The following is a 22,000-nucleotide window of genomic DNA, read 5'->3' as shown; positions in this document are numbered from 1 at the left end:
ATGAAACCTGAGCTGAGCTGAAGATGTTTCAGCTGAAGCAGTTGCACCTTGCTCCACGCTGCTGTCACTGTGCTGGAGCTGCCCAGTCTCACAGTCTCCAGCCCGGTCTCAGAGCCAGCTCACTCCAGTCCCAGTCCCAGCCCCAGCCTGAGCCCCAGTGCTTCACCTTCGCAACATGGTGTTCCCGTAGGCTGTGGTACCCGGGCACTTTTCCACTGCTCAGCATCGCATGACAAAGCATGCAAAAGTTAATAGTGCACGTCTTCAGAGTGGCAGAGGCGAGTATGGCCAACTGCAGGGAAACATCCCCTTAATGGGACTGGTATTCACCAGAAAAAATTTTCAGTGTGCGAGCAGTGGGGAGGTTGCCACAGATTCAAGGATTGCCCAGGGATGTGTCGGCTATGAAAGGCTCTAAGTATACTTTGCTTGTGAATATCACCTTTTTTAATATGGTGTATTAATTCCAGCTTTATGTTGGATCTCTATACACAAGTGTCACTTCAGAAAGCTCATAGACAGGGCAGCCTCCTCTGAGAACAAATGGGCAGCATGACAAGGGCAGCAGACCCCCAGAGCAGTCCTGCTTTTTTCTGTGCCCCAGAGAAAGTAGTTTCGTGCACTGCGGTTGCTGCTAGGGTCAACGCAAGTGCAGCTGGCCAGTGTCACGCACCTGCCTGCTCTTCCTTTGCTAGCAGGGGAGGACTCGCCAGAGCAAGTCTGTTGGAACCAACTCCAACAAATACCAGGATTTTGTGTCGTTAAGGAGAACAGAAACCACCCACACAATACCTCTGTTTCCTGTGGGAATACACCGACATTTCTGGACTTGAATAGATGTTTCTGGCCAAGTTATGGACACTGGACCATTTCCCATAAATACTGTTACGTCCCTCTGGACTAATACACCCAGTGTAAGCATGAAGCTCACTTCATCAGTCTTTGCAAGATCGTACAATTACAGTGAGAACAAAAGACATCAAATGAATAAAACAAACTGATATGGGGACAGCTACCAGTGTCATAAGCAGTTCTCATACACAATGCTTCTAAAAAAAAAAAAAAAAAAAAAGACAAGCAGACAAACCAGCATTCAATTCACAGTGATGTGACATACCATTAAGATATATGGTTTAATAATATTTTCAGTAGACACCATTGTGCTAAAATCAGTTTATATATAAAATCATCTTGACTTGATAACATCATTAAATTGAGAACAATTCTTTTATCCAGGAGTATCCCGGTTGTACAATTCAAGCAATTGCTTGAAACATCCTAAAGTGGTTCTACAGGCATGACAACCAGACAGAAATACAATTCTCTTTTACAGGTGGATTATTCCGTAATAGCATCCCAAGCTGGAGCCACCCTCAACAATCTTATGAGCCATGCACAAGAACTAGTAGCAAAGCTTCGTTCCCTGCAGTTTGATCTACGAGAATTTGTATGTCTCAAATTCCTGGTGCTGTTTAGTTTAGGTAGGTACACTCTACTCTTCATACTTAACAGTGTTATTTTTTTCTAAAAACATTGAAAATATTTTGCTTTTCTTAATTTTTCATGAAAAACATGATTTAAAAATATATTTAATGAGATTCACAATAATCTGAGGGTTATTTTTTAATTAACACTTGCAGGAAAATGATGTATAAGAATTACAAGTGGGTTTCTATGGAAATGACTCCTAAAACCTACAGAATTTAATAGAGTATTACAAGGTTTCTGTATTTCTGTATGTTATTTTGGAATATTCCAGAACAAGGATAAAATTCTATTAGAAATTCTATAGAACAGTGGAAAATACAGATTACCATGTTTTTCTATGATATTGAATATAGTTATGTAAAGCAGATGGAGTGGGGATATGGTTGAAATATCCCTCTTTTTCAAAGACATCTGTGGTAAGTATAAACAATCTTCTTTGCTTATGATGGCTGTCATATCGTAACCCATAAATCAGGAATGTATCTCATAGTTTTTAAAAAGTGAAAGAAACTCTTAAAGTGCAAATTAATGATAATAGCTTTATGACAGATCTGGCTAGGACATAACCTTTAAAGGGATGATTGTTTTCTACTAGTGGAGAGCACATAGAATGGGAAAGATACCTATGCAAGACAAATTAGTTAAACTGGTGCCCTCCAATGAATCAGTCAAGAAAAATCACCAGTGCCAGGAATAAAAAAGGGTTTAGGGAGATGGATTCCTATTGACTTCATAGGAACAGATTTTTCTGCCTGCCCTCTGTTTCAGGTTTGCACTTTGTTGACTTAATAAAGCTGGTCTAAATAAACTTTGGCCAGGTAAATTTTTATTTACTGGCAGACAGTTGAACGGAGAAGCTTAAAAACATAAATAAGGTCAGACCCAGTCATACCTCCATAGCCAAAACTCCTTTTATACTCAAAAGGTATTTTGTCTACAAAGAGAGTGAACAGTCAAGCCAAGCACAACAATGAAAAAAATATCAGCAGTGGTGACATTTAGTAATGTTTTTCTTTAATTTTCAGTTTTTAAAAAAGCTCTTCTGTAAAGGAATAAAATTCTACAAATAAATTATTATAATACAGTTGCAATCAGACTAAAAGGAACAGTTTTGGTTACACTGTAAAGCATCAATTGCTGTCTTAAATATGTCCTTCCATGTGGTGTTTATAGAATTTGAACCTGCTTTGGAAAATTTTAGATGAAGCTCTTTAAATACAGGGAGCATAAAAGATCAATAATTCAGAGGTACAGGACATGAAACATGCAGAAAAAAACAAAGAATTATTTTAAAAATTAGAACAATGCTACCAGGATTGACTGTTATGAAGTACATACATTCTGAATCCTAGGAAGAGATGATGGATTTCCCTGGTAACTATTAACACTTTGTATTCAGGGCTTCGTTGCTTTCCACGACTTAGATTCAGAGAAGGAAAAGCAAGTTATCTATTGCAGAAATTATGTTTTATGAATTAATCTGATGAATAACAAGAATTCAGAATTCCTAATTCCTAATAAGTAGGTTTTTCAGTCATTAGACAGTGGCACAGAAATATCTAAAGAGCCTGTAGCTTTCCTCTGATAAAATATTTAGAGAATTCATCTCAGTTCATTGATATTTTAAATTAGCTGAATAAGTGAAGTGCATTTGGAAAATTCTCATATTTAGGTGACCTTTTTGTTTGATCGCTTTCATCAGCTCTTCTAGCACTTTGCATTGATTTAGGAATTGTTCTTACACCTTTAGCTCTTCTGCCAGGTAGTGTGCTCCACTTCTGAAGCAGTTGGGGCAGGAATACCTTGCAAGCTTGTACTGAGCCAGGTTATCCAGTTTTTCTCTCATTTATGCTACTATAAAAAGAGCTAATTCTGCTACTAATAGGAGCCTTGTAATCACATCACTTGCATATAAAAGTGATGTAGCTAAGAAAGGTTCAACACCTTTGAAACCAATTAGTTCATTATTTAGCATACTGTATAATTCCATTTGCTAATAGTCAAAGCTAGATGTTATTCTACAAAGAATAAAATATAAAGATGTTACCACCTGACCCACAGGACTGAGGCAAATATTTAATGAGAATGATGACAAAACCAAAATTAAAAACATAGATACCCTTTCCAGCTAAGTACTTAAGTTTGTGCCCAAAAGTGCAAATGAATCATCTGGCTGAAGTTAATAAGACACCTCACATCCTAAAAGTGAGTTTTTGAGACACTGAAGTGCCCAACAACCCTGGTAGGCATTCAGCAGGGCTGTCAAAACTAGCTAAGCATCAAATTCTATATAAATAACTGGAAGCAATTATTGTACCTAAGTATCTAGGTGCATTTGACACATACGTACATTTCGTAGGCATCTCAACAGAAAACTGGTCTTAATGCCAAAAATATATCACTTAATCAAAAAAATGTTTCAAAAACCTCAGATGGCTCTTGAAAATCTAGCCCTGTAATGTTTAATGGAATAAAAAGTTCTTCAAGACATACCAGCCTTTTTACATTTCTAAGGATGTTCACGCCACAGTGTTAACCAAACCAATAAAACCTTATGCTATTGTTCTTAGTACAGTGCTTGGTTAAAAAATAAATGTCTACTATAAAGCCTCTCAAAGGCAACACTAAGTCAATAATCCACAGAATTAATTTATTGAGAAGAAGTTGTTTGGTTTTTATAACCGTACAGATACAAGACTGCCTTGTAAAGCTGTTTGTTATTCATGGCTGCACTGTATTGTCTGTCTCTTCACAAGGTGGCAATCTCCTTCAGGGCAAAGAACTTTGTCTCTGCCTTTTTACCTAACATTTCAGAAGTGATTATCTTAGTAAACTAACAGTAAAATAATGTTCAAAACCCAAAGCACTTACAATAATTTTTCAAAACACAATTAAATCATATCAGTTTTGCTTGCTAGATTTTAAATGAGAGGCAAATGTTCGTTATCTACTCATCAAAGGTTCCAAAGGGTTTATAAAGAAAAATGCTTTTGATTGATGGTAGCATTAAAGAGGATGCTGCTGAAGCTTAGACAGATGCATGTTTATTGTAGCCTTTGCGGCTAGCAGTGCACAACTCTTCCTGCATATACCCACTCCAGTGAGTGATAGACCCAGGCACAGGAGCTCAGCTCCTCTCTCCAGGGGGCCATCTAGTCTGTCTGGGCGCATCTGACCAACACTGCCAAGTATATAATGGTACAGTTGACTCAGCAATTATTCCGTAAGCCAGAATAGTTTGGTAACTAGTTTCTTGAGTGTGACATCTCTTTTGTTTAGTTCTATATAGTATTAATATATGTAGTTACATAACTTTTAAATTCCCTCCATCAGTTATAAAAAGCATATGTCTTTACAGCTAGGTAGTGCTTACCTCTCTGTACATAAGTCTTCTTTCATGCCCATGGATCTTCATACTTCAGTGACTGTCTGTCTACCCTCAGTGGTTCCTCACACCATCCTTCAGTCCAGTCACTGCCAATCTGGAAAGGAGCGAGTCCATCACACCTGAACTATTGGTTTCAGCAGATAACCAGTTCAGCTGAATCAGTCCTTCAGCTTTTGTGCTCCCACAGGTTAAAAAGTCAAAGAACAAATCAGTCCTTACAACCAGCACAATCATCACAATCACACTGGAGATTACCATTTTGTGCACAGTTCAGACTTGGCTATATTTTAAATTAACAAGAGCCTTGACTCATAAGGACATTAAACCACCAGCAGAGATCCCTTCCTTCGCAGCTTCACTGCACCATCAGTGGTCAAGTCAATTACTCTGTCAAAACATAGGAAGTTTGGACTAAATTTAAATTCCATCACATTACTCTGACCCATTTACACAATCTAGAGATCTATTACACTAGTCCATCAGGGTTCCCTCAAAGAATCACAATCTTTCCATGAGTCAGTCCTCTGTGGCAATTCCCTCACTGTGTACCTCCTCACTGCACATAAATGTGTGTTGCTTTCCTCTCTCACTGCACACCAGAGCAGTATACTAATCAACCAGAGTAACTGACACCTGAGATCACAGTAAAGTAAATAGAAACAGGCCTTGTGATCAAAATTGCCCTTCACAGTTTTGGTTGTGTAGCTTGGTATAACTGCTAAGCCATCTTCTAGTCACTTCTTCCCCTACTTGATCTCTGATGTACATGTCTGAATTCTGTACCATCTGTCTTTGCTGCAAATGATACACTAGATGCTGATTGAATGTTTTATTTGAAGATGAGCTGGACTGAAGATGAAGCCAAAACATTTTGTTGCAAAGGAGCAATCCATCTACCAGGATGATTTATTTGAAAGAAGTCTTCTGTTTAGGTGGCCTAGAAATAGCAATTGCTGTTATCAATCTCCATTTCAATTACCTTGAGCTATTAGCTTGCTTTGAAGTAAATCAGGACACCAGTTCTGATAGCAATTATCCTTGCCAACCTTTCTTTGATTGAGGTTTACATCATATTTGCAAACCCCAAAACATGCCTGTATTCTGGGGCATCATTCCTGTGTTCTCACTGATAGAGGTATTCTCCCCTTAATTCCAACTAAGGGAGTGAAGGTAATCAACATGCCAAACCACAATTTAACTCAGGTATATCAGCCATTTTTTTTCCCCACAATCTGAAGATATGTGGATAAAAAAATCTGTAGCTCAAGAGATATGCAAACCTGGGTTTTCTTGACTATTTAGTTGCATCTGACAGGTTTCTTTCAGGCAAAAATAACCAAGACAGAGCCATCACAATTCAGCAACTGTAATCACACAGTTGGTAGAAAGTTAGTGGCCAGGCACATGTTGCAAAACTGGGAAAGAATAAAGAAATCTTTGACAGACTTGAGTGTTAAACCTACTTTTAACACAACTTTATGAACTCATGTCCAAAACATGGAAAGAGAACATCTGAGAAAGATGCTGGTCACATAGGTATATAACTGTTTATCAAATTTACCACTAAACGAGAATAAACGTTTCTGGCTTTCCCAAAGCTAGCCAAATTGAGGATAATACAATTTCTTTACCCTAATCCCAGAGTAATAATACATCTAATTTTTCTATAGCATATAACCAGTATAGCTCACAGGACACATTATCAAAAAGTAGTCCTAAAAATACATGTAGATGGTTTATTTGTCTTTAATAATTGCTGGTTTGAATCAAGATACAGTACAGATAGAAAAAGCAAATGTGTCAGTTTATCAGCCTCTTTGAACTTTCTTTACGAAATTTGACATTAGTTTGGAAACTCCTTTCTTTCTTTCTTTGTCATAAACCAGAATTAGAAATTAAAAAAAAAAAAAAAAACAACAAAAAACCTCATCCCATACGGGCTGCCGAATTCTCTAATTCTGGGGTTGAAATAGATTGGCGTGCTCCACTGGGGTGAAATCTTGGCCTCACTAAAGCCAAAGAGAATTTCACGCTTTTTACTGGAGCCAAAATTTGTCTCACTGTTTCTTTGATTTGCTTCCTATCAGTTCAAATCAATTTTTCAGCAATTAAATTTGCTAAATGACTAAATTTAAATGATGCTTGAAGAACCAAATGAGTGCCTTACATGGGATACTTCCTATCATCTTCTGACACAATAGATCTCTTCATTTTACCATCCAGTAGCTTTATAGACTGGTCACTTAACCTGAAATCAACCATTGTTTTCTCTTTACCAAAACTTCCCATTTGTCCTGCTAGTTTTTATTATCTGAACTCAGCAAGGATGATTTGTCAAACCTCCCATCAGAGCAGTTTGTAAAGTGAAATGCCAATAGGAAGAAAGTTAGACATCATTTGACCCACATCCAGGCAGTTGTCTGCCTGTGGAGCTAAATGCTAGACTAGGCAGCAGCTGACTGGTACTGCTCCCTTATCATTGTCAGGTCACAGATAAATGTACTTCATTTAAGAAATGAAGGCTTTATCAATGGACAAATAATTGCAGAGCCACTATTGATCTCACATCTCACTTAACATGAGACAAGAGGGTCCTGTGGAAATGGTAAACATTTAATCGCTGCGGATGGCAAACAATGGGCTCTTACTTAAACAACAAAAAAAACCTCAAACAAAAAAAGAACTCAGTTTTCAAACAAACCACAGCCTTACTTAAAGGTTCAGCATAAATCCGTCTAGATCTGCAACACCCCATTCCCATTTCTGTTAAGTAAGAGGAATATTAGCAAATTAATCTTTCACTTACTTTTAGTCTCCCTAAAGTGTCAGAGCTGAGATGGGAGGAGGCATTGGAGGTACTAGGCTCCACCGTTTGCCCTTCTGGAAAAGAAACATGCCTGCTAAGAACTTCATGAAGATGAAAAAGGCTGAGAGGAAGCATTTTTGAGGCAGACTCTACCCTCACCACTCACAGGACTAGAAGGAGCTTCCTGCAAACATGCACCCAAGGAGCAGCAGCACAAAGCCTGCCTGTGCTCCATTTCACCTGGTTCCAGTAACTCACATCAATGTAATTATGCAACATTCTGGAGCTGAAAAACATTTTAAATTCGCTATTTCACTTTGTAATATACTTTATGTAACATCATTGATCTATTAGATTTACAGGCTAGCCAGAATCTCTGCCTCAGTGAGCTTGCAATCTAAATACACAGAAAAGATAAGAAAAAATACAGCAGCAAACAATGATGAAACATCGGCCTGTACATATTTTCACTTCCACATCTTCTGATGAAGGTTTAATTTGGGGTATCATGCAGATAGGAAAATAAGTGTACAAGCACCAACTGGAAGCAATATAACAAGGAATATTGATTAAATTTTTGTAGTACTTATGATGCTTAAGGACACACAAACAAAAAGAATAGGAGAATGAAATGAAGGAATTAGTGAGGCAGGAGGTTTTATCAGACCAAAAGAAAACAGGAAACAAGACCAGAAAATTAGACTGGAACCAATTCATGCAGGATTATAGACACCTAAGTGTAATACAGACATAAAAGCATAACCTAGCAAATTTTGGCATGTAGATCTTTATTGCAGCCTTCCTAATAATCACATTATATTTTCAAAAAATATAAAATTGCCTTTTACACTCTCTAATAAGACTGCACTAGCTTCTCAAAGCACAGTCCATGAAACATGGAAACTTACCAAGAACAAGAATTAGCCAAAAAGCTACTTCCTCCTCCCATCATTCTGATATTTTAGTATCAGAACCAAACTAATTAAACTAGCAGGTGACTGGCTCAAAATGCAAGAATTCATTCTTCAGCACAGCGTATTATCCAGCTCTGGCACTCCTTGCTCCAAGATGTAGAGAACGCTTAAAGTTTTTGTGGTTACTAAAGTCACCTGGAGAACTTAACAAAGGAAAATCCATTGAAAGCTATGAAATCCAAAACCTGCTACTTCTGGCTGTTGTTAACCTCCAGCTGCTGTAGCCCGAGTAACTACTCCTGGGTAGTATCGCTCCATGCTTTTCTTCTTCTTACACTGCTCCCTAGGGCATCTGCTCCTGGTCACTGTCAAAGAGGGACAGTGGTCTAGATGATCCAGAGTGCCAGCAACAGCCATTCTCATGCTGTCATCAGGAAGGTGTGAGCCTACCCTCGTAGTTTTCTGGGACTCTATTCTCCTTTGTGTAAAATGGGCCTGGTGGTTCTTTGGCAGGATACCGAGAAGCTCACAGATAACACTACTTTGTCTTCACAAAACACCTTTAGTCCCAGGATCTGAAGTAGGTGCTGTGAATTTGAAGTGAAAAGCACCACATGACAGTCTTCCTTGGCAAGCCAAGGCAAGCCAGTAATGGAGCATTTATCCAGGGCTGGACTTGTCATCACAGATGTGTTCACTTCTTACTCACAGTGACAAACAGTATTTAGGGTTTAATGCAGTCTTCTTCAAATTGATCACTCTAGCTGTTTTTACTTTTGGTGGTTTGTAAATATACAACTACTTTTACACCTGGTTTTTTATATATATGTTACTTACAATACACATGTATAACCAGGCTGTTATTATGAGCTGGTTTTATTAAATCCATTGGCAGTTTTCTTACTTTCATCCATTCTGTTACCCAAATGTACTTGTAAGATCGTATCTGGTAAACACCAGTAAGCGAGCAGTCGAGGGGTTCTGTACAATTAGCATTCAGCCAGGGCTTTCAGGCTTCCCTGCATTACATTTGAATTTAGAAAAATATGTGCTGAACACTTGTCAAATCCAGGCTCATATCTCAACCCTAATGTCTAAGTACAGTAAGCATTGGAGTATAATACTGGCAAAGAAACATTTCCTAAATTTTATGTAATCATTTGGAATTCAGGACGGATCAATTAGTATTCAGGAGATGTGACTGCTCAATATTTATACCATAGAGACTTGGCAGAAGCAAATAATGGTACATAAAGCTGATGCTTGTCTTAATTAAATGCAGTATAATAGGTGTTGGGGATTTTTTTTTTTCTTAGTGAAGAGAGCAGTTTAGCAATGACCAGATATAACTCATCCTGAAGTTCAGAGTTTAAAACTAATCAATATGTATTTATAACAAGGGAGGGACTGAATATAATTTATTATTAGCTGACAGCTGACTAATAGATAAAACCAAGATTTATTTAAGTACATTTTTCCACATACTAATTTCTGACAAAATATTTGCCCCCTTGGATCCTTGATTATTTTTTGCTGTCCTATCAGTATTTCAAATAGACTTTTTAAAATGAACGTCTCATCTGCAGATAGGCTGGGAATGAAACCAGAGAATGTAGAATGAGAACTCTAGCTAGGATGATCCTTTCGCTGTGACAAGCTTATTAATAGTAATATTTCCTAATTTTATCATTAGGAATCCGTAATGGCAGGTGATATATTAAAATGCTCCTTTAAAGTATACAATCTACCAATGTGATGATGAACAGGTGTTGACTGTCAGACAATGCAAGGATGACAGGCACAATTCCAGCACACCTACAGCCCAGGCTTGTTTCAAATGTCACAGCAAAAAGTTTTGAGAGGGAATATGAAGAAAGTGGATAAATAGATCTGGCATATTAAGCATGAGAGGCAGAGCGGAGAAAGCAGAAAAGTACTTGGTCTGGAGAGGTGGTGAGTGGGAAATGGAGATGGCATTGCAGACAAGTCAGAGGCAGAGGATGACCTCGTGATGCTGAATGACTGCTGATAGGTAAAGAACAGCCACAAGACCTTGAAAGTGAACACAAATTATGTCTGATGTAGCAGGGAAAAGGGAAGATGAAAAAAGATAGGGAAGCAGTGGGCTCAGAAGGGTATCTTGGCAGCAACATTTGCCAAGGCCAAAGGAAGAAATGCTGTGGTAATTAAGATGTAATATGATGAGGCAACATGGTATTCATTAAAAGTTTAATCTAGTAAACAATGGCTCCTGTGCACATCCCATGGAAGTCAATGAGAACACATTTGCGGGATTAGCAATGTAACATTAGGATTAATTGTATTAGAAATAGACAAATTTAAAGGTGAAGATCACTGCCTTTTGGAAGGCCTCAGCTCTGGCTATAACGGAGGCTCTGTTTCTTGAAATCTGAAATCAATATGAACATTTCTCTAAATTATTATGATACAGCTCAATCAAAATTTATAGACTTGATGTCCAACTGCTGGATGGAGATCCATGGCTTGCATTGAGCAGAAGGCTGAAGGAGGCAAGGATGATGATTATAAGGGTCCTTTCTTGTCCCAAATTAGTGCAAGTAGATTTCCTAGGCAAGAAGTTAACATTTTTCATGAGTCTTCTAGTTTCACGGTTTTTACAAACTTTTCTCCATTTGCCAAGTGTGAATTTGGTAATTTCTAATGTGAGCAGTTGTCAGCAATCTTATATAGTCCCTCCCTGCTGCATGTCCCACATTGCCTTGAAAACTAGGGATAAATCTCTAAATAGAGATGATGAGGGCCAGGAGAACAGTTAAATAGCCAGGCTGCTCATGGAACATTTAACTCTTCTCTGGGTCTCAAGTAAAGCAGCCAGGCTACTCCACTCTGCCACTAGAAGAGCCATTCCACTTTTCTATGTTAATCCTCTGAGAAGCAAAGCAAATTAATATGGACAAAATCTCATTTCAGAATCTTCTCATGAGGGACGTTCTCCTTTCATGGAGCCAGCATTGCCCAACAGAGAAATCAATCCTCTTGTCTCTAATTCTGCTTCTAACTCCACTACTATGGAGCTTTGAAGTCTCTTAAATGATATCTCAACTACCTCTGGTAAATGAAAACAATAGTTATCTATGTTTGTAAATAGTGGTGAAATCCAGACTATTAAAGATACTATGTAAGGTACAACCAAATTGAAACAACATTGTTTGAAATATCTACAGATACCATAACAAAGAACATTGTTAAAAGGAATCTGATTTAAAATATCTTGAATAGATTCTGAGAAAATTTGATCCTTTCCTTTATAAATTACTCAACATGAAAGTAGTTCCTTGCTGTATTTTCATATTGGGGTCTAAAACCTTGCCAAAAATTAGTATATTCATCTTTTGAGAGACTATTTTTAGAAGTGATTTTTAGCATTTTAGCACATGCAGGTCAAAGGGGATTTTCTTTTGCCCTGCTCTTTTTTTCCCCTGCTTTTTCTGATTTTTTTTATAGGGAAACAAAAGCAAAGATATATTGCCTTCACTTTATCTGTCAAAACCCATAGGAAATCAAACAATTAAAAATCAGTCCTTAAATTTCTTATAGATGCTAAATGATGATGTATGGAGTGACGACTTTGATAAATAACCATTTGCTCCTGAAAACACTTCTTCAGTGAGCTCACATGTTTTAGTCCAGCTTCCCATGCAGGTTCCACACATCGTGCAGGCAGTATGAAAGAAAGTAGGACAGTTTCTATTTTACAGGTCTATCTTAATAAAATCTCCAATAAATTAATTTTTGTGGAAAAAACACATAATATAAAAGGAATAAAATACAAATGTTGGGGTTATAAGGTATAGTTAAGAATTAAACCAGTATTTTTAATAAATAAATATTTAATCATTCATCTCAGCCCTGGGTGTAGGAGATGTGAATGATAAAATTTTTGCAGGAATACCAGAACCTTCTGTTTCATGGCTGATTGAGTTTTTTGAATAAACTACACTAAATTGTAGAGGAAATTTAATTATCACTGTTGATTTGTCCTGATTTTGTTTTATAAAATGCAACGAATGTTGCAAATTCTTCTGTAACTGTTGGGTACAATGGCATTATTTGAGGCATGAGTTTGATCCAATCTGATCATTACTGGTTTATGTTGTCTGCTTTTCCGACAGCTGCAAACCATGGTAAAAAAAAAGACTAACTGTCTTCAGCAAGTACTTTTTCTCATGTTGTTTTTTTCTAAAATGCATATTTTACTAGGTTTTGAAATAACAATAGGATTGGATGCTTGAGAGAAAATTAGGTCATATATTTGTTAGATACAAATCTCGCAAGTAATTAGAAACATGGCTATCAAGCAATATTTGTATTCTGTTCTGCTGCCTTTGTGTGGAGACAGTGGGGATTTCAGAATAACCCAATCAGTGTGCTCTGCACTTTTTCCCTCTGTAATGTGTTTGTAGAATACTAGTAAGTATGGCTTTTAAACAGCTCCTCTAAGGAGGAAAAATTACCTGCACATAACCCACATTTACATGTGTTTCTACTTATGGAATATTTTTACAATTTCTGTCCCATTTTTAATATTCATTTTAGATGTTTAAGGTGGAAGTTTGAATATATTATATATGCAACAGGAGAACTATGGGACTATGTAGAATCTTTGTAGCTGCTATTGGCAGAAGCTTTTAACATCAGTGGCTATTTTTGTTAGCCAAGTTTCCCAGCATAACATGGAAATAAATGTCTGTATATTAAGATATAGATAAATGGATGAATATCCTAATCCTGGAGCCAGTAAGATCAACCTGTAGTCTTAATCTAAACATGTGCTTAAATGCTTCATTGAATGATAAACATGCTAAAGGAATATAATGGCTAAATTCACTTTGCAGTTGTAACAGACAACTTACTAAAAACTTTTTAAACCAGAATGTACAGCTAAAAACTGCCACTCATGTATTTCTAGTTAAAAACACACATGGTTTTTAACAGTAAGAGCACATCAGGCTCTTACCTGAAAGGTTAAATATGAGTGATTGTTGGCCATTTATTGGAGATGCACTGTAGACTATGCCAAATTCCCCTCTTTCTCTTACCCCTTTACTGTTTGTGCAAGATTGGACACTGGAAGAAAAACTAAAGCAATGGCTGTCTCTGAGGGAGTTAAAATAGGTGGAATACTGTAAAGAAACAACAAAAAGAAGTAGCAGGAGAACTAAATGGGAGGCCAGGGGGAAAGAAAAGATCTGCAGGAGAGATGGGAGAAGAGTGGCAGAGAAGAGGATATCTGGGCAGAGCAGGAGCCAGAAGCGGTCGATGGAAACGAGGGACAGCAGTGATGTGGATCAGAGGAACAGAGAGACCGGAGGGCTTGAGATAGGAAAGGAGTCAAGAAAACAGGGAGAAAAGGCCAGGAAGGAAAGAGAAACCATGGAACTCTGATCAAAGCTAAGCCAGAGGTGGAGAGGGAGGAAACAGAAGCAAACAGGAAAGAAACAATGAAGGAAAATTCAGAAACAAACTCTATGGCCCACAGCTGTGATCATGAATTGGGAGGCAGAAGGGGACTGTGCAGAAACACGCTTTCCCAAGCTTGTGGCTTGGAGTGTGTCCTGATGACTTCTGCTGGTAGGAAAGAGGAGGGGAGTGAAAATTGCAACTCTGGCAAAGCTGTTACCAAGATGGGATGAACCTCTCAGAGCAGGGGTTCCCTGTATTGGTCTGGACCTGTGCAGAGCCATCGAGCATGGGACAAACTGGAAGAGTAAGCCCCAAAACAGCCCATGTGCCTTGCAAAAGTTTAATCTGCACATGGCCATCTTCCTAAGGGTATTTTAAGAGTTCTTTATAAGATTATTCAAAGGAAAATCCTACATTTAGCATCAACTCCAGTACTGGGAGGGTTTGATGCGTATTGTGAATATATTGCACAACACCTCTGCTTGCCAGGTGAAGGAAAATCTCATCTCAAGAAAGGGAAAGATTTCAACATCAGAATGGGGAATGACTACAACAGCATCTCAAGCAAGTGGTAGCTTGAGAAAGTCCTTTCCTCTTGTCCATCTCTTCTGGGAGGCATTTGGCTTTAGAGAATGGAGTCACCAGCAAGGTTGAAAATGACAGGTATCAGTCTCACATCCCCTAAGGAAGTGCTGGAAAACAACACTGCCCACTGAAAATACTCTTTCAGAGAGGAACATTGCTAAGAGGTTACTGTGGGTGCAGTACCATCTAGACTGCACACTGTGCTCCAGCTGGCCAGCTCTTACCTGTGTTTCTTCCTCCCTTTCTGTTTTGAGACAGGGAAAGAAGACCCTCACAATTAATTAAAACCATAGATAAAACTACCAGAGATGAGCCAGGGAGCAAAGAGGAACAAAGCAATTAAGAACATTCCTGCTAAAAATTCACTAGGCATACTGTAAAATTCAGAGATCATTGTGTCCCTCAAAATGCAGCAGAGAGAAGCAGACACTTAAAAGAGCTTTCAATTACTTACGTGCCTTTGGCTCCCTTTCAGGATGCTGTGGAACTGGAAACAGCGGTGGTAAATGTATTTTCTCTTGCATTTGCCTTTCTTGACAAAACAGCTCCAATATTTTGATCTCAAGAATAATCAGCTCTTTTGTGTTTCCTTTTCAACTAACTGCAGACTTTTGCAAGTTAAAAATTAATGACAAGTTCTCTTTTTTTTTTTAAACAAAAACCTTCTGTGCTCTTTTCTGAAAACAAAAAATAAATTTCTTTTTCCTACAACCTTTAAGTATTAGTCTAAACTGCATTCAAAACACTCTTTCTCCCTCCTTCTGCAGTAACACACAAAAAGAATTCTACCACAACAAAACAACCTGGCTCATGGAAACCATTATTTTGAAGATGAAACATTGTGTTGTGTCCTTTACCACTATTACGGGCAGTCAGTCTGTTAGAACATATTGGGCGATTATAGGCTAGTCTTTTCAGAGAAAGCCATGGGTTTCAAGTTAGCAGTAACCATCTATCAATTCTTGAGATTATGCCATGATTTACTGTCACAGCATCATGTATTCTCTGATTTTCTGCCTCCTGTGAAACATTGTGCTTTCCTTTTCTATTGATGTATCAACTATAATAGTTACAAGCAGCTACAGAAAAATCAATAGCAAACTTTCATTACTGTGCACATAAAGAGTACCATGCTGTGAGAGCACCTAGCTGTTAAATAGTCACCAGCAGTAAGGTACACTATAAATGTCTGTTATTTTGGTCTAAATGAAGAATGTCTGAATTTGAAACAACAAATATCTAGGATTTTTGACACCACTGGATTCTATGTCAAGTTTTTCCAGTATGTGATTTTTTTTCCCAGGTGTCAGGCTTGATTTGTACTTTCTGTGCTAGGATATGTGTATTTTTTTTAAACCTGAAGCTGACACAGGAAATGAATATCAAATAAAGTATTGCTGGGCTGTGCTTAACTGTAAGCTCATTAGGCTTGGTTGGACAAAGGTGGTAAGAATAGTGTTAATCTTTGCTGAACTAGTTTATATCTTACTAGTCAAAGTAAGCTGACTTTGATTAAGGTGAACAGACCAATAAACTCTGTGTTAAACACACAGACAGAATAGAGGTAAAAGAGGTACTACAGTGGTGTTCCTAGGACCATACACTAGGAGAAGCACTGCGTGGATTTTTAAAGCACAGTTTGGAAAAAATAGTATAATTTTTTGTTTAAATATATTTATTTGCCTCTTGGAACACATTAACTTCCAATTAGCAAATGTAAATGAAGAAAGGCAAGAACAACAGTAAACATGTGAATGTATTGCCTTGAACATGTCTGGGTCATTTGGCATTTCAGGCTATTTCTCCAGCAATTGGGTAGGAGTCCCTGCATGGCTGGTGGGCAGTTCTGCTGCAGGAGTTAGTGGTTACTTTGACATTTCGAGACTATGGTGATTTACAGCTATAAATGCACTGCTTGTTGCTGAGTATCTTAGATTTGAAAGCCTGAGCATTTCCATTAAACTAAAGCACAAAGAGAATGCACGTGTGTACTTACATGAGTTGTTTCCTGCCAAATGCATATCCCACTGTCTGCCATGGACACAAGGTTACAGGAGAACACTATTCGTTGGCCTGGACATAACTTTCAGGAAAATTAACTTTCAAAGTAAGAAATCCAAACTGCTTTTACAGTTTTCATAGTACTAACTCATATAACTTTTACCATAAAATGAAAAATAGAACAGAAAGTCCATTCCAAATGGCAATTCACAGTCTTGCCTGTAAAAAAATACCTACAGGTGGGGAAACACCCCTGCATTGAAGAGCACAGTGAGATCTAGCTAGAATCAACCTTAATCCAATAAGTGTCCATTTAGGTGGAGGTGGACCTAGAATTAAAAATCCTTCCAGATGCTAGCAATAAAGGCAAAATCCACAATCTAATTCAATAAAGCATCAAGGGACTCAGCAGAGTGTTGCCAGGACCCTGAGAATATGTATGTCACTGGTGGGGCGAGCCTGGCCAGGGCAGGAAAGTGCAAACCTCTGTTTGCAGGAGACTGAGTTTCCTCATGTTCCCAAAGCCCCTCTGCAGACCATCGCAGCTGACACTGTGCAGTGCCAGAGGCGAGCTCACTTCCTTCACCTGTTATGTGGCATCAGGGGACCTTAAACTACCTCTGTCCTTGTGCAGGTAACATGAGGCTTTGGCACCACATTACGGCCAGCTCCAGTCAGAGACTAATGGGGATCTGGAGTCACTTAATTCATGCTCCTCCATGCTAAACCTATGACTATGTTGTCTATGCAAACATCTCATCCATATCTGACCAAACATTTGAGTCTGAACTGAGCAGTGAGCACAAATCTAGAGTTTACCTGACTTATTTCTGCTGTTCCTCACTGAGCAATTGAAATGTTAAAAATGTGCTGAGGCACTATCTTATCTGAGAGCCTCCAGTCCCTTCTGATCAGGGCTTCTTGTCAAGAGATCAGAAATAGCTGAGAAGTAAAATTCACTTCTAAGAAGTAAAATGCAGGTGTAAGAGTATTTCCTCTATTCCACACTTCTCTACCCTATGAGTAGCCATGTTGCCAGAGGGACTTTCAGGTGGCCTTTTCTTTAGCTTTCATATTAGTATGTTTAAAAGTGTAAGCAATGAGGAGAAAGAACAGTGGTATACACATCAAAGTCTTTGAGAGAAGAGTCCAAAGGCTGACACACAACTGGGTGCCTCTCCAGTGTTTCCTGTGTGCCAGCAATGACACTTGCAGAGTGCCAGTGTAGTTGCAGCTGTCCCCATTTGGGCTCCTATCACCCTCACTTACCAAACCACTTCCACAACTAAGCACAGACATATGTCACAGTAAAAAATGAAATTTGCATCTTCCACTCAGAACAATAGGCAATGTCAGAAACAATATGATTTGAAATGCTGCAGTAGAAAATTACTTACCTTAGTTGTGTTTACTGTCCATGAAAGCAAGATGGAGAGGTACAGGAGAATAAAGTGTTTCTTTTTTCCACTGCCTAGCAGGAGACCTGGCAGCCTGGGCCAGCCAGAAGGAGAGGGGGGACGGGGCAGGAGCCCTGTCTCAGGGCCACCAGCTCTGCTGTCACTCAGTGAGGAGCACTACTGCATGGTGCATTGCAGTTAAGCAAATTCATGGGCTGTTGCGGTCAGGTGTGGTAATGATCTGATGACTGATACACACATGTATATGATGGGACCAAACTCATCGGTGCTTTTCATCTGAGCCAGCAAAATTTTTGTCAATGCTAATTTGATATGGAATTGAAAAAGCATCTGAGAGACAACAGCTTCAATGTACCATCAGTGGTCTCATGACCTGTCTGCAGTTACATTTACATAGTAAATAATTGTAACTGCCCAAAGGAGAGTCTAGCTTTTCTAAATAATAAAATTCAGATGTTTGGCTAATAAAAGTCACATATTTGTTTCTACTGTAGTTCTACTGTAGTGCTTTCAGCACTGAGCAATTAAATGAATGCTTTATATTATTTCACACAATTATATAAGAAAAGACTCCTTTTTACTGATTTTCACTTCCCATATTTTGCACAGGCAGAGGTGATTCTTTCTAAACTAGAATCAGCTTCCACTGATACAACTTAGTTCAGTGAAAAAAAAAAAAAACTGTTAGTGTAAATACTGGCCCATAAAACTATTAAATCATGTCTTTAAAAGTCTCAAAAGAGGGGAAAAATAGGGTTTTGAAATCAACGTCTGAAAGATGATTGGTTGATTGTCTCACACTAAACCTTGTCTCAAAACAGTGCAGAAGACTTAAAACTGAATTATTTGTCAATTACATTGACAGAAAGTCATAGTATTGTACCTCTTAGATCAGCATGTCATTAAAACACCTTTGCTTAACTATATTTCCTTCTTTTAAAGCGAATATATTTTAATAATTTTTGCTCCTGTGGGACTTTGTATCTAAACAAAAGGATAAAGCCAACCAGAATTCACTAAGTAATAAAAAAGTGGTATGAAGTTCTACCCTTATTTGGAAACCACTATAATGATATAACTGGCTGGTCTAATATTTTTAACCAAGTTCAAAAAAGTTTGAAATATAATAATTAAATGCAAATACAGTCCTGATCCCAAAGACCAGAAGAATGCCTTTAAGCTAGTATTTATAACAAGAGCTATTCGACTGAGCTCTCTTGTAAATTTTATCATACCTGAGGCAGTTTTCCTCAGTCGATTAGCTGGAAAGCTGAATATATCCTGAGGCAAACCAGACATCTAGTGCAGGCTAAATTCAACTACTGGAGCTTAAATTTGGCTTAATATATCCCCACTTGGATCTGCCTGTTTAATTCTCTTTCATATGATAACGTTGGTTTATTCATAGTCTGGACTTGCCACCTGAACAAACTGTACCTCATATCTTATTCTAATGGAATAAGAAAACTTTGCAAAAACCACAAAAGTTCCTGACTGAAAATCAAATGCAAATTTGGGATTAAAAACTGTTTTGTAAAGTGACTACAAGATTAGTACAGAGAGATTTTTCCCCTAAGGAGTACTGCTTTTTATGATCATGCATTTTTTATACTCTGCAGAGACAGATGGGCTTTATAAAAGGATACAGCCTGCTACTCAAAAGGGTTTCAGTGGCAGCTGCACTTCTGCGTTTTAACCTCAGTAGAAATTTATATTCGATATTTTTCCAGAAAATATTTATATTTCTTCTTTTAAGACTATATCACCCCTTGGTGTAGTTCCAGTGGTGGCAGTAGAAATACCTCTGAGATTAATCTGGTCCATTACTCCTATTTTAAACAGTACTTGAGTAGCAGGAGAGGGACAGAAAGGGAGAGGATGGATAATGTGCAAGCTTCTCATGAGTGCAGTAAATCCAATCATTCAGAAAAGTTGCAAATGTCTAAGCAAAACCAGAGCAAATATTTTCTGGATGAAAGCAAATCTTTCTAAAATTTTCATTTCTTTTTGTCTAAACATTCAGCTGCTTCTCAGCTAAATAATAGATTTTTTCTTGCTCCTCTCTACGTTATAACGTACTGTCTATTATTGCAAGTTGCATATAACACCCTTTCTGCCTCAGTTCATAACTTCAAGGATTTTGTATGATGTCCCTATCACCATTCCCAGGAACTTCATAAATATTTATGACATCTTAAACTATTCACACCCTACAAATTGTCAACATTGACAGCCAGTTCCCTCAAAACACCAACAATCCTGTATTGTTCATGTGCTATTGAAGATTAAAGTGATGTTTCAGAAATTAACTGGAAAAACCATTTGGGTCAATAAATTTACTATTTATTCTAATTGGTTTAATTCTTATCAGAAACCTAGTTTCTGCTTTTATCAAATGTGATACTTTTTTTCTGGTAACTGTAAGTGCGATATAAACTAGTCCTATGGCTGTAGATTGTCTGCATTTAAGCATATACATATTTTTACCCGCTGATAGCATGATAATTAATATATTAGTTTTCTTATCTATGCTTATTCCTGTATATTCAGAAGACAAACGTTTCTAGTCCAGACATATAATATGAACCTGGGATTAGATGAGGAGTTAGGAAAAGTGAGTTTTGATTCATGTTTTTTCTTAATCTATCTGTGAGACCTTTGCTAAATCACTTCCGCCCCAGTTTATCAACATGTGCTAGCACACAAATATGACCATGCCTCCACAGGGTAGTGGTTACACAATTTTTTCCTGGAAAAGAGACACTTAAACTGAAATATTTTTTCTAGGATTGATCTGTCGTTTACCTAAGTGGTCACTAGATCAACTATGCAAACAAACCTGAAAGAAGGAACCAGAAACTTATGTCAGCCCAGGCAGGTTCCCTCACCACCAACCTACAAAGGCAGGCTATAAATCTGGGTTTAAGTCATGTAGGGTTATTTTTTTCAGTGCAGCAGCAGAGCTTCAACCCAAAGACCGGAGCACATCTTCACTGAGAACAGCCTGTAGCTAACAGTAGCCAAGACCATGCTCTGGCATGGTGGGAGACTCCAGTTGCTTGGGGAATTTCCTTGAAGACACAACAGAGCAAGCACTGTTCAAATTCCTGTTCCTCTGCCATATCTTCAAAGAAAGCAGCAGTTACTCTTTCATGTGGAACCTAATCCTATCAATGAATGCTGAGCATGGATTAAAATACCTACAGAATAAGCCTTCAGGCAATAGATGGGCTGCCCTCAGTCCCACATGACAAGCAACACATTGCATTGCTCACCCAAAGCAGGAGCAATCAGCAGGGGCATAACTCCAGGCACAGAGCAAGCTTCAGAAAGTGAAAGTGAGGTGGTACTGAAGTTTTGGCACGGCTGAGATGAAGCGCCAGCAGTAGAACCACTGCTTGGGACTTGGTGCCTGTGGTCTGTCCCGGCATCTTCTGGGCTGGGCCATAGTTTCATCCACCAGCTATCCCAACTGGCTCTCTGGCCATACCTGGCCATGCTTTTCCCTTGTGAGTCTCAGTGAGAAACACTGGACTTTATTTAAGGGTGTAGCTGGCTGTGGACTTTGGGCCAGGACTTGAGAGCAGCTCTTCCTCTAAAGAGGCCTAGCAGGATCTTGTTTTATTGTGTTTCAATGACCACCATATCACGTATGCCTCATTTGCAGTAATAAGGATGTTGGTTCCTGGGGTGCCAGGACAAGAAACGGGTGGAGATTTTGTTTGTTTGTTTGACTTTCAGGTCAGTAAATTCAGCCTGAGCTGTTGAAAGTCAAGCTGTTTTATTTTCCTGAGTGATAACTCAGTAATTACACCAGTCAAAGATTTGAGAGATCAAATTGGACTTTGCCCTTTGTCTTTACTGAGACTGCAAGAAAAGAAACAACTGAAATTTAGTAAAATAATTTCACAGTTGCACAGGGAGAGGAATCCAACTTATTTCCCTATATCTCCCT

At 38.3% G+C, this 22,000-nt stretch overlaps 1 protein-coding gene across 2 annotated transcripts in view; it reads left to right on the top strand.

Annotated features, from left to right (window-relative positions):
• The window catches only part of NR5A2 (nuclear receptor subfamily 5 group A member 2), a 97,212-nt gene that overhangs the window by 65,447 nt on the left and 9,765 nt on the right, over positions 1 to 22,000 (top strand). For both annotated transcript variants that reach the window (XM_074876726.1, XM_074876727.1), the window contains one exon: positions 1,334 to 1,481. In XM_074876726.1, the coding sequence (XP_074732827.1) occupies positions 1,334 to 1,481 (148 nt within the window). The remainder of the gene's footprint in view (positions 1 to 1,333; positions 1,482 to 22,000) is intronic.

This window comes from Strix uralensis, chromosome 8 (genome assembly GCF_047716275.1).
Source record: "Strix uralensis isolate ZFMK-TIS-50842 chromosome 8, bStrUra1, whole genome shotgun sequence".
NCBI classification, from domain to species: Eukaryota; Metazoa; Chordata; class Aves; order Strigiformes; family Strigidae; genus Strix; species Strix uralensis.
This window is presented reverse-complemented; position numbering and strand designations above follow the sequence as displayed.